At 44.0% G+C, this 14,016-nt stretch overlaps 1 protein-coding gene across 1 annotated transcript in view; it reads left to right on the forward strand.

Annotated features, from left to right (window-relative positions):
• PLCL2 (phospholipase C like 2) overlaps positions 1-13,242 on the forward strand; it is a 192,942-nt gene extending 179,700 nt beyond the window's left edge. Inside the window, exon 7 of the mRNA XM_082392639.1 lies at positions 12,862-13,242. Within this exon, the coding sequence (XP_082248765.1) occupies positions 12,862-13,041 (180 nt within the window). The 3' untranslated portion in view covers positions 13,042-13,242. The remainder of the gene's footprint in view (positions 1-12,861) is intronic.
• The last annotated feature ends 774 nt before the right edge of the window (positions 13,243-14,016 follow it).

Genomic DNA, 14,016 nt, shown 5'->3' on the forward strand with positions numbered 1-14,016 from the left:
TATGTTGAGCTATGTTCCCTCTACACCCACTTTGGTAAGAGTTTTTGTCATGAATGGATGTTGAATTTTATCAAAACAATTTTTTTGCATCATTGAGATGATCATGTGGTTTTTGTCTTTTCTTTTGTTGGTGTGGTGTATCACATTGATTGATTTGTGTATGTTGAACCATCCTTATGAACTTAGGATGAATCCCACTTGGTCATGGTGTATGATCTTTTTTATGTGTTGCTGGATTCAGTTTGCTAATATTTTGTTTGAGAATTTTTGCATCTATATTCTTCAAAGAAACTGGCCTGTAATTTTCTTTTTTTGTAGTGTCCTTCTCTGGTTTTGGTATCAGGGTGATGGTGGCTTCATAAAATGTCTTTGGGAGTATTCCCTCCTCTTCAGTCTTTTGGAAGAGTTTGAGGAGAATTGGTATAATTTCTTCTTTGTATGTTTGGTAGAATTTGCCTGTGAAGCCATCTGGTCCTGGACTTTTGTTTGTAGGGAGTTTTTAAAATTAATGTTTCTATTTCACTTCTAGTGATTGGTCTATTCAAGTTATCAATTTCTTCTTGATCCACTTTTGGTTGGCTGTGTGTTTCTAGAGACTTCTCCATTTCTTCTGGGTTGTTGAATTTGCTGGCATATAATTTTCATAGTATTCTCTTATGGTTTTTTGTATTTCTGTGGTATTGGTTGTTTCTTTTCCTTTTTCAATTCTTATTTTGCTTATTTGGGTCCTCTCTCTTCTCTTCTTGATGAGCCTGGTGAGAGGTTTTTGTTTGTTTGTTTTAATTTATTTATTTTTGGCTGCATTGGGTCTTCATTGCTGCACACAGGCTTTCTCTAGTTGTGGCGAGTGCAGGCTTCTCTTGTTGCGGAGCATGGGCTCAAGGCACGTGGGCTTCAGTAGTTGTGGCACACGGGCTCATAGTTGTGGCTCGTGGGGTTTAGAGCGCAGGTTCAGTAGTTGTGGTGCATGGACTTAGTTGCTCCACGGCATGTGGGATTTCCCAGACCAGGGCTCAAACCCATGTCACCTGCATTGGCAGGTGGACTCTTAACCAGTGTGCTACCAGGGAAGTCCTGAGAGGTTTGTGGTAAGACATTAATCTTGTTTTGTTTTTACCTGAGGTGCAGACTTACCTGGAAGACCTGAAGACTAACATTTGTTTCTGAAAATTACTTTGATAGTCTTAAGTCCCACTCCTTTCCTTTACTGATGCTAATGTCCTTTAGTTACTTCTTTTATTATAGGTGATCTACTATGTTGCCTGTTTTCCTAAAAAGCTCTAATTGACTAAAAGCCATTTCTCTATTTAGTGTGTGAAAACTCCTCAGAGTGGCTCAGAAAATCAAACTACAGTAGCGTTTGTCACTAGGCAGGCTGTCCTTTCTGACCCATTTAAAACACAGTAAAACCTCAGACATTTGGATCCCACTGGTGTGGAATTTGTGATTACTCAGCTAATGTTTAATTATGCAGAGGTGTGCTTGAAAGATTAATGGTGCAAGGGAAGTGCTTACATGGGCGCCATTTTTGCTAGTGTCTTCAGAAGCCTTCCCGCTCCCCATCCTGGCCCTGCTCATCTCCCATCCCCTCGCTCCCACCCCCTCTCCAGCCCTGGTCCTCTACCTGGAATCTCTTGACCTCCTCCGTTTGTGCTTGGCTGGGCTCACCTCTGCTGTCTGGAGACCCTGCTGGCTGCTCCTGAGACCCTCACCCCACTTCTGTGCAGGCGGGCACCTCTCCCTTCCCAGGTCAGGTCTGTAACAGGGAGGGTGGTCACAGTCAGAACTCAGAGGGCTTTGTGACATAGAAGCCAGGTCCCTACGGTGAGGCCCCACAGGCATCATCTGCAGGAGCTGTGGAGTCACAAGTGGAAAACAGTGTCCTCTGCAGCTCCTAGACCTGCTGGAATCCTCTCCTGCCTTCCACTGAGGCTCAGCTCAGACCCTACACCTTCTCCCTGGGGCTGCCTGGGGGGCCCCACCTTCCATCAGTGTTGAACGAAACGTAAAGTTTTTTCTCAGGAGAAAGGCAGAGGTTAGGAGCTGCGTCCCCAGGTCCCCTTGCTGTTCCTCACGCTCTCAGACCCTCTCATGAACCTCTAAGTGCTGGGGTGGGAGTCAGGGGAGGGAGGGCAGCCTTCCTGCCGCAGTGATGTGAGTTTGTTTTCAGTTCACATTCACACCCTTCATACACATGAAGCAACGTGAGGGGGGTGGGCACACAACAGAAAAAATAGTGAAACATTTAAAACAAATCTTTTCCTGTGGAAAAGCTCGTGCCACCATCTCTGTTGCTCTAGCTTTAGGTGACGATGATTGGGGGGTCTTTTTTGAGTGGAAGGTTTATTGAGACCTCAGTGGGATGAAGGCCTGATGAGCCATGTGGGGGGCTTCCTGACTCTGGTTAATTCATCAGCTACCCCCCAGGACCCCTCGCAGGGCACTGTCAGAGTGTGGTAGGTGGCGGTTTAGAACCGGTAGTCGAGATTCCCATTCATTCTGTGGCCCACTCTTTTGTCACTCAACAAAAACTTGAAATCTAGATTTCTGCCCCCGTATTTAATCACAGGAAGAGTGCATTTTCTGCATCAGTGGTGATGTGCTGAGTGCACTTAAAATGTCATCACTCTTCCATTCTGCTGGCTTTAAAGTGTCACATGTAACATGCAGGAGCTCAACTCCCTATAGTTTGGGCCCCTGGTTTAGTTTATCCAGAAAGAAAACAAAACACACACAGAAAGTTGTGTGTGTTTAAGTATAATTTGCCATGTAGACTCTGCCTTGGGTGAGGCCGTTGGTCTCTCCAAATTGTATCCTCAGCTACACAGTGGGGATGGTAATCGCACCCCTCTTGCAGAATTGAGAGACTGTCATGAGAATAATCTTTGTAAAGGGCTTAATTCAGTGTCTGGCACACAGTAGTCACTCAATAAATGGTGGCTATTGTTCCCAGTAGGCTTTGCTGGTATACATTCCTACATGCCTAATTTGACATGTCATAGGCTCTGTGGTTTCAAATTTTGGACTCTAATCACACTTGCAGTCCTTCTGTTTGACTTTGAGTGGTGGCTGTACGAGTTAGAACATATTGGTTTCCATAGCCCTCTTAAAGGAGGTTTATGCTTTTGGCCTGTGATCCTGAATACTCATGAAATACTGAATTGAAGTGTATTCAGTTTGTATATGAGTCTTGCATCACCCAGAAGAGTGACTAACCACAAAATATTTACTAAGAAGTACTCTGTTTGTGACCACATACTATTAATATTCCAGTTAAATAACAGTGAAGAAGCTGTAACTTCCTGTCAACCTGGCTTTTGTTTTCCGGCCATGAGATTGTGTTAAGGTTTTACAAGTTCAGTTCTTGGCTTTTGGTTGCAGAAAACGCTCGGGGGAGACGGCAGAGGAACCCTAGACCAGCATGCGTCAACTCAGAGTGGCGCTGAGGGGACCTGCAGCTCGTGGAGACTTGTGGGGTGACGGGAAGATAACTTGATAAACAGCTTGCATCTCAAGCTGCTGAGCAAGGCCCAGCATGCAGTGGGTGTGAGGCCCACTGGGGGGGTGACAGTCTGTCTTGGTCTGGGCCTGGCACCCCTTTTCATTTAGCCCAGAGTCAGTGTCATCTTGTGGGGGAGCAGAGGTGTTAGTGCTAGCAAATGCAAGTTTGTGTGCCCAACGCACAGTGAGGCCAAACGGTACCAAAACATCGGAGTTTGGTGCAGAGAAAGGTTTATTGCAGGTTTATTGCAAGGAGACGGGTGGCTCATACCCCCAAAACCCTGAACTCCCCAAAGGGATTCAGCAAAGCATATTTAAAGGCCAGGTGAGGGAAGGGGGTCACAGGGCACGTGACCAGCTCCTGCACAATTCTCTGATTGGTTGATGGTGAGGTAACAGGGCAGTGTAACAGGCGTCAACATTGTCAGTCCTTAGGCTCCAGGAGGCCTGAGGGCTACATGTTCATGGTCATCAAGTAGTTAACATCTTCCATTTGGTAGGGGGGTGTGGTTTCACATCTGTGAAACAACTCAGGAAATGTGCACCAGATACTGTTATCTAGGTACTTCAGAGAGGAGCTAAAGCAGAGGATATGGGGGAAGGGCCTGCCCTGGCAAGACCACATAGGGTCCTGCTTGGTTCCAATTCCCCCCTTTTCTTTGATACTTCTCAGTCCTGAGGAGGACAGGTGTTGGACAAGAAAAGAAATAAAGTTTTAGTTAAGGAGGTTAATCATAAACTTGACAGAGGAACCCACAGGGTCCTGTCACCAGCAGACACTGCTTTGAGAATCAGTCTGACACAGCTCAGAAAATTCAAGTTCTTGGCAATAAAGGAGTGTGCTCGAACTCACATCCACAATGGCCACCCAATTTTACCTTGGATGTCTGAACCAAAGCTATTCCATTTTGACTTTCAAATGCATTTTTCTCCTTAATGGCCAAAGCAGATGTCACTGTTAATGATTTTAGTGCTTTTCTAGACATGAAGAGATGCAAGAATTTGGGTCATAAAATCTTTTCCTGAAAGTATCTAACTATCTGAAGGTCTGTTCTGTCAGCTTTTCTCAGAGCACTAAGTGCGTCATTCCTGATCTCCACCCTGACCTCCTTTCAGGGGGTGTTGAAGGTCAGTGACTGGAGTGGCTTGTGACTTAATCCTTGTAGAGGCAGATGGCAAGTGCCAATTTTTAGTTGGCAGTGCTCCCTCATGGTCATAAATTCGAACATGATTTGGGAAGCATTTCATGATCATTTCATCCCATAATGTTAGGAATACCCATTAGTAGGTCAGGCGAGGATTTCATTGATAAGCCACTCAATGTGCTATTACTGGACTAGGCCTTATTAACAGTAGTTAAAAGTCTCTGGACCACCTGTTTTACTAGTCTGTTATGGTCTAGGAAAAAATTCCTTCTTGTTGCTTCTTCCTATATCTAGAGTTGCACTATTACAATCATTGATCTTATATAGAACTTTATATCTGGTCAGCTGTTTCAAGTCGCCTAGTCATCATTATTTTATCAGAGGCTCTTGTATTTGGTAATACAAGAAACAACAATTCTGTAAAACAGGCAATATACAAATACTATAGCTAGTAGTATTAGTAAGGTCATAAGTTGGCACAAATATCTCCTGGTTTCAGCCAGACTCCAGGAGGGGATGTGTTACTTTCTTCTTTCCTGTGGCCATTCACAGGTGGACTGGGTCAGGATGTTCCCTGTGAGCTGAACAAAGGTATTTTAGTTTAACATTCAAGCATGGGGACAGTGTTCCCTGAGATGGACCATTATGTATACTTTAAGCGATAGGCAACATCCCTTTAGTGATTAAGTGGTAGCAAAAGCAGTAGAATACAAAGATTAAAGTAAAAGAAATGGATCTAATATGGAGTCAGATTTGTTATTCCCTATTACAGTTCCCCACTGTCAGTGTCCACTCCACAGTCGTGTGGGAAAGGGGTGACGACTGCTCTGGCTACTTCCTGCTGAACAGGAGCATTGATGGGTGATTATGGAATGGAACTGATCAGCTTTCGGCAGGGAATATTCCTTAGAATCTTTAGTAAATAGTACAATTCTCTTTCCTTTTTTATCTACAATTATTTGAACCTGATGAAACCCTTTATTTAGCCCTTTTGTTGTCTAATTTGTCATTGGACTTGGGCTTTTGGTTCCAGTTCCTATACATAGCTATTCATTTTAACTTTCTGACTGTCATAACTACACTAGATTCCTGTCCTGTTCAGGTGAACAAGATCAAACAAGTAGGTTGACTCACCTTCTCCAGCTATAGTGAAATTGCAATCTCAATACTTATCTTTTTGAAGAGCAACCTTAAGTCTTCTAAGGGTTTACAAACCCATTGCTCTCCAGGCCTTTCAGGAGTTGGGCCATTTTCTGATGACAGTGGTGCTGCTTTAATCCCAGTGTGATGAATTCATGGCTTTACTCTGGCTAACTTGACAGATGAGTTTGTGGTAGGTAATACCACATGTGGTCCTGTCCACCTTGCAGTCAGCTGATGTTCAGGCACTTTACCTTTATAGGCTTTAAGGAGGACTTGGTCTCCAGGTCAGAAAGGATGTAAGGCTACTTCAGTTAGATAGGCAGACCTGTGGGAGGCAAACTCATGAACAGAGGTTAGTGTAGTGCCCAAAGTTTTAATGTAATTAGCAACAGCTAGGTCTTTCAGAGCATTTATAGATTCTCCCACATGGGCAGACACCTGGAATGGCCTACCATACAATATTTCAAAGGGGCTTAATTTAAGTCTCCTTTTGGGAGCCATTCTGATCTGTAGTAGGGCAATTGACAAGACCTTATCCCAAGTTAAATTAGTCTCTTGACACATTTTAGCAATGCTCCTTCCAGTATGTATAATCTCTGGCTACAGGTCATGGGGCATCTGATATTTATCCAAAGGTAGATGATTGGGATAAGTTTCAGAAATAAACTTAAGAGTGTCCTTCTTAATAATGCAATTAAACTTTACAATTATGTAGCATTACAACAAGGAACTGTCTAGGAAGTGAGTCTTAGACAATAAATGCAGACCTCAATTAACAGAGTCAGAATTTGATATCTACTGAAATGTAATCTCTTTCTCTCTAAAAATTACCCTCATTTTTCATCAAATATAGCCAAATTAAGATTTGTTTGTTTGCAAAATGAGTCTGGTTAATTGATCATATTGGCTCCTTTCAATTGGCTGTGTTGGAATTTTTCGTAAGGAGTCTGAGACTGAAATTTTAAAAGCCCTCTGAGGGCCAGGAAAGCCATGCCAAGGGCTTTTCATAGATTTTGCCTTACAGATGTAGGTGAATTCCTCACTTTTTGAGGTCCCCAAAGTACCTCGAGATTTTTGCACCTGTTAGGAAGTATCCTTCCTAATTTACCTGATAAAGCTGCTGGGAACCTAAGAGTTTCCAATATCTGGAGGGATCAGGTAGAGAGAAAAAATAAATGTTTCAATTGTGTTTACAAAGGTAAAATCTACCAAACTGCTGTAAGTCATAATTAGCTTAAGGGGAAAGGTTTCCTTAAAACCAAAAAATTATAACCATATTCATCAGTTTACCAGTCTTATATAATTAATTCTTTTTTACTAACAGTTTTATGAAATCAGAGTTGCCATTAGACTTTTAAAATCTAGTTTAGCAGTATGATTGTCAAAAAGTCCTTTCTATGACTCTTCTTAGAGATGAAGCATTTTGCAAAGCATCAGCATAACTGTCTCTGAATGATAAAGGACTTAAAAAGGCAAGGTTAGAGATCTGATTATAATGTTTTTTGACAAAGAAGCTTAATGAAGTTGTGACATACAGCATTTTAACCTGTGTACTGGCTTAAGTGATTTACTTTCTAACTGTGACTTTCTCTTTCCTATAACTTCTTGCTTCTTTTCTATTTAAAGACCTTTTAATATTTCCTGTAGGATAGGTTTAGTATTGCTGTATTCTTTTAGTTTTTGCTTATCTGAGAAATTATTTCTCTCTTTTTCTATTTTAAATGGTAATCTTGCTGGTGGATTCTAGGTTGCAGATTTTTTCCCTTCCAGGATTTTGAATATATCTTGTCACTCCCTTCTGGCCTGCAATGTTTCTGTAGAGAAATCAGCTGATAGCCTTATGGGGGTTCCCTTGTAATTAAGTCTTTGTTTTTCTCTTGCTGCCTTCAGAAACCTCTCTTTATCTTTAACTTTTGCTATTTTAATTATAGTATGTCTTGGTGTAGGTCGGGTTTGGGTTTATCTTGTTTGGAACCCTCTGTGCTTCCTGTACCTGGATATCTGTTTCCTTCTTTAGGTTTGGGAAGTTTTCAGCCATAATTTCTTCAATTACATTTTCAATCCCCCTTTCTCTTTCTTCTCCTTCTGGAATCCCTATTACGCATAGATTGGCATGCTTTATATTAGTATTCCATAGGTCTCTTATATTGCTTTCATTTTTTTTTTCTTTCAATTTGCCTTTCTCTCTGCTGTTCTGATTGGGTGATTTCCACTATTCTATCTTCCAGATCATTTATTCATTCTTCTGCATTATTCCTTCTGTCATTCATTGCCTTTAGCTCAGCTTTCATCTCGGCGAATGAGTTTCCTAATTTTTCTTGGTTCCTCTTTATAGTTTCTACCTCCTTTTTACAGTAATCTGCATTTCTATCAATAGGCCTTGTTGATTTCTTCAGTATTTTCATTATCTCCATTTTGAACTCAGTGTCTATTAGACCGAAGAGGTCTGTTTCATTGTTCTTTTGGGGGAATTCTCTTGACCTTTTAATTGGGAGTGGTTCCTCTGCTTCTTCATCTTACTTATGTTTCTCTTACTCTGTGAGTTTAGGAGAAACAATTATCTACTGTGGTCTTGGAGGGCTGCTTTTATGTGGGGGCGTCCCTGTATAGCCTGCATGGGTTTAATATTTTTGGTGCGAGGGCTGTTTTTAGTACGGATGTCTGTGACCTCTTTCCTTAGCGTGTGCTGGCTGTTTGTGCTTGACAGGTGGTGGTGTGGTGACCAGAGCCTGCACTGGGTTGCTCTATGGTTGTCGCTGCCCCGTCAGTGACAGTTGTTGGAGCAGAAGCCCCCCAATCTGATTCTGAGCTGCAGAGTGGGATAGGTGGGATTGGAGCGCTCCCTCTGGAGAGGAGCCGCTGAGTATTGCTTCACCAGAGCTGTCCACCCAGGAGTGTGCTCTGTGGTGTCGCCTGGCTGGGCTCACAAAGTACTCCGCTGTCGGCACTGCCCTCGGCCCCACCTCCGCTGCGCGGATGCAGGCAGTTGGCCCCGGTGACCCTCAGGCACTGTGCTCACAAAGCCAACGGCACAGATCCCGACACGCCAGTCCACTGAAGGCGGGTACCAGGAGCACAGCAGTCACGCACCTGGGCTCGCCGTGGGAGCCTTGGAAACAGCCCAGGCTCTGCCTCCGTGTGTGCTCCCACCAAGCCCACAGCTGCTAAGGCCAGACCCACCCCCGCCACAGTGCACCTGCTGTCCCGCTCCCAGAGCTCATAGCGGCAGCACCAAGAAAGAGGCTGCTAAGGGGCAGGCCCCGCCCCTCCCTTCACTCGCCCCTTAGCAGTGGTGCTTCGCTTCTGTGGCAGGCCCGGGCTTCTTCCACGTACACCCCTGGTTGCCACCCGTACCACACTCCAGGCCCTGCAGGCTGTCTCTGTGCGGCCAGCCCCAGTCCTCTCCCTGGGTCTGTCCTCTGAAGCCTGAGGTTCAGCACCCAGCCCCTGCACGTACCAGCAGGTGAGTGTCTTGGGCTGGGGATTGCAGCAAGGTAGCTCGGATCCTCTGTGCCGGTCTCTCTCTTTTCTGCCTGCTGCTGACTGCTGCGTTCTCCTCCAAGCCTCTGAAGCTCCCTTTCTGTCCCAGCTGATATCCCCGCTGGTGAGGGGGCTTCTCAGGGTGCAGGACTCTTTCCTCTTTTCCAGCTCCTTCCCAGGGACGCAGGTCCCATCCCTATTCCTTTTTAAAAAATCTTTCATCCTACCCGGTTCTGTGGAGATATTTCTATACACCTCTGGGTGTCTGATATCTTGCGCCAGTGTTCAGTAGGTACTCTGTGAGAATTGTTCCACACGTGGATGTATTTTTGATGTGTTTGTGGGAGGAGGTGAGCTCCACGTCCTTCTATTCTGCCATGTTGGTTCCTCCCCCAACATTTTAAGATAACAACTAAAATTATAACATTATACCGGGACATATCCAAATTTCAGAAGCTTTATATAATTTCTAGAATGTCTATATTAAAAACATTTATCCATACCGTATAATCTGAGGAGGCTTATCACTCATTTGACAATGCTTCCCATGTAATTTAACATACCAAACAATCATAGTTAGTTTAATATTTTTCTCTGAGATGCCTTAGGGGCTCTCCAAAGCATCCCAAAGTTAGCTGGAGGTCAAAATTTTTTAATTAATTAAAATTTGATATTTGGGAAGTTTGTCAAAAAGTTTCAAAACACTTGGTCAAATAAGATCATAGGTCATTGTGAGACAATACTTATTCCTTAACCAAAATGAGAAGAGATCCCAAAAGCGAATACAGATCACTTAAAGGCACAGAAACTCAATCTGTTATCAATGGCAGCATTCCAGGAAAACTTTGTCCTCTTACCAGTGAGAGAAAAAAATCTAGTCTTGCACCAGCTTACTTTTAATAATAAAATTCATTTACTTAAGTTAAATTCAATCTAAACTTAGCCTGTCCTGACCATGCACAAACTCTTTTCTCAGAGTTCCTTTTCTACAAACCTTCCATCACTTTCTGTATCCATATTATTTTGCCCCTTAATTCTCCCATCTAGAAACAACCAGATGAACTTCCATCATTTAACTTAATTTAGCACAACTCTAAAATTTCACGTTACCAAATATCTGGAGAGATCATTTACATCTCAAAGGCACAGGAAAAGAAATGCAAATTTCTCTTCTAACTAACTACTTATATAAAACCCAGCCATCTTGGGCTATTTTTGAACTTTCTTTTTTCCAGTTCCCAAATATCCAGTGCAGTTTAAACAAACAAATGACACTAATAGACAATAATGTATATCATCTGCTCACATTCACAAGCCTCATTTTCAGCAAAACGAGGAAGAAAGAATAGGATTTGGACTCAGGTACCGAGACACTCATTCACATACATCCACACACACCCCCAAGATAAAAGCAATTGCAAAAGACCCACTCTGATACAATAGCTGAGCCATTAGGGGCCATTGTTCTACAGATCTCAGGGAGTATTGAGGCCACACAATGTTTCAAAAAAAATATTTTCTTTCTTTTATGGGAGCACAGCTAAAGATCTCCAAGTTTTGCAAAAATACCCCAGGGGACTATAAGATGGACCAGAGCTCTGATCATCCATCCCTAATTATTCACGATTGGTGTTATCATATATCACGCAAACAACAGTTCAAATGGGTCTCTCAGGGTCATAGGCCCCTAGCCACAAAACGGGAGAAACCCAACCAATGTCCCATCAGCGATGAAGCTGAATAAATGACCAAGGCTAGTTCAAAAAAGGGAAAAATCCCAACCAATGCTCCACCACAGGTGAAACCAACACAACAAAGAAGGATACCCTAATGTCGTCACACACGAGCCCAGCCTGCGCAAGCTGGAGCGACTTACCCTGCAGCGACACTGAATGTGGACCACAGCTCCAGACGTTTCTCGGTTCCGAACAGCCTTGTGCTGAGGGGTGGCCAGCGCCTGTCAGGGACAGTCCCTCCGAGATCCCCAGAGCGAAATGTACTCTGGCAGCTGCTGGGCCTCAGGGAAGGGGCTGCCTCTGGCTGGGGTCGACCTGTCACAGGCACAGACTCTTGGCTGGCTCACCAAAATTGCTAGCAAACGCAAGTTTGTGTGCCCGATGCACAGTGAGGCCAAACAATACCAGAACGTCGGAGTTTGAAGCAGAGAAAGGTTTACTGTAGGGTCATGTGAGGAGAAGGGTGGCTTGTGCCCCCAAAACCCTGAACTCCCCGAAAGGTTTCAGCAAAGCATCTTTAAAGGCCAGGTGAGGGAAGGGGGTCACAGGGTATGTGATCAGCTTGTGCACAATTCTGATTGGCTGATGGAGAGGTAACAGGGTGGTGTCACAGGGGTTAACATTATCAGTGCTTAGGCTCCAGGAGGCCTGGGGGCTATGTGCTCAAGGTCATCAAGTAGTTAACATCTTCATTTGGTGGGGGGGTTTTCACATCTGTGAAACAACTCAGGAAATGTGCACCAGATACTGTTACCTGGGTGCTTCAGGGAGGAGCTAAAGCAGAGGAGATGGGGGAAGGGCCTGTCTGGGGAAGGACCCATAGGGTCCCGCTCGGTTACATTAGTGAAGGCACCTAAAGTCTGCTGTGCTCCTGAGCAGACACCCGGGTAAGCCCTCCTGGATTGGGGACTTCGGCTCCAGAACAGCCCGGAAGTCCTTGTGGGCCCCAGACATGCTGAGGTCCAACCACTCATAACTTGCATTCCGATTTGCATGAAAACAAAAAATATTTGACACTTTCGTGCCTCTTTCAGGCTCCCAAAGTGGTGTGAGTGTCCTCTTCTTTCTCTTCCCTCCACTGTGTGTAATTGGGAAGAAAGGTGTCTGCTGGCCCCGGGGACAGCAGGTGGCCGTCTTTGCTCTCTGGCTCTCGGCCACGTGGCCACTGCACGGTGGTGGCCGAGGGCAGGAGAGTTTCTGTGGTCACTCACCTCAGAAGGAAGGCAACTGTTTTTCTCTGATATTTTGGCAAGAAAGCTTTGACAAAATTAACTGAAATACAGAATCCCTGCTGTTTCAGCTCAGTAAGAGCATTGAATTGTGATTGATTGTTAATTTTGGATTCAAAAACTGCACAACACTAACAGATGTGATTTGAAATATTTTTAATGTATTAACAACTAGGACATCTTTTGTGGTCAGACAGTAAGTTTGTTGATTGGCCAAGTGTGACAATGGCTGGTCACTGGCTCTGGTGTTTTGCATCTGCCAATGGTCATTCCTTTCCTGGCTGCTCCAGCCTCTCTGCCCCAACCCCAGGTGAGTGGCGGGCAGATCACCCTGGACATTCAGCAAGAGCCCTGCCTGCTTGATTCCATGTATGTAAACATAAAGTACCCAGAGAACGGAAAGGACTGAAAAGGCAGCACACTCTTGGAGTCTGGCATTGGGAACCGGGAAAACAAACTTGTTTTTTCGTTAAAATTGACCTATTTGGATTCAGTGCCGATCAGAAATAAATATGCCCTCTTGCGGAAGCAAAATATTTCTGTATTTCAGTGGAAGACCTATATTGTAAAACTGTAACCACAAGTCATGTCTCATCTCACACTAACTAACTGCACGTTTTATCACAGGGACAAGCGGATCTCTTGAAATACGCCAAGAACGAGACCGTGGAGAACCTGAAGCAGATCCACTACGCGGCTGTGTCCTGTGGACTCAATAAACCAGGCACAGAAAACACTGACGTCCAGAAGCCGCGCCGGAGCCTTGAAGTCATACCCGAGAAAGCAAACGATGATACTGGAGAATGAGGGCACCTTCTAGAGATGATTACAGAATTTATAACTCTAGGACCAATTGTAGCCAGATGGGACATTTGCTTTGCACTCACTAATGAAAAATAATATTGGGGATTTTAAAGCACAACTGGAATAGCTAATTGCCGTCTATTAAAACTGTGAATGTATGTAGCAACCCTGCGTGTGGAGGCAAATAAACTCTTTAACAAGAAATTCTCTTCCTGGCCCAAATATGCTATATTTGTATACAAAGACATCATAACTCAGTTCCAGTGTGAACAACAGACTAGCCACTCTAGTTCCAGCGAGAAACAGACCTTTTCCTAACTGAAAACAATGTCTTAAGACGCAGATGGATTGTATGGTCTAATATTAGTATTTACTGGGGGAAAACCGAATCTACAAGTTTTACTTATGTATGATTGCTGGGGTCTCTGGGTTCCAGATGTTTTTGGAGGCGTGCCTGCTGAGCCATGGTTACGAAGGAGAATGTAAGTAGCCTTGAACTTGGAGAGCCACTAGGTTCAAGGGCACTGCGGCTGGACGGACACTCCTGGCTGGAGACACCTGCTGGGTACACAATGTAAAGGCAACCAACCTGGAAGCAACACACTGTACATAGTTTTTCATCGTATTAAGTAGTGGTCACATTAAAAAGATATTTTATGATATTTCTCCAATAACAGTACGTGAATTTAATGAAAGTTTAACTTTTTAAAAATTTCCAGTTCAAGATATTCTACTCTTAAGAAGAGTGGCCAGTTACTTGGTGAACAGCTTTGTCAAAAATAAGTTGCTTGTCTGGCTTGACATTTTGCTTTTAGTACATAGAGCAGCCATGACTTTACATAGTGGCAGCTGTCTGTAAAGCAACCGACACCTCTTCCCCCTTCTCAGCCTGTTGATTCCTGCCATAGGGGAGTGAGCCTGGACATGGTGCAGACAGTAAGCCAGTGGCAGGTGGAGGGGCTAGAATGGGTGCCATGC

This window comes from Balaenoptera borealis, assembly GCF_965194805.1.
Source record: "Balaenoptera borealis genome assembly, chromosome: 5".
NCBI classification, from domain to species: Eukaryota; Metazoa; Chordata; class Mammalia; order Artiodactyla; family Balaenopteridae; genus Balaenoptera; species Balaenoptera borealis.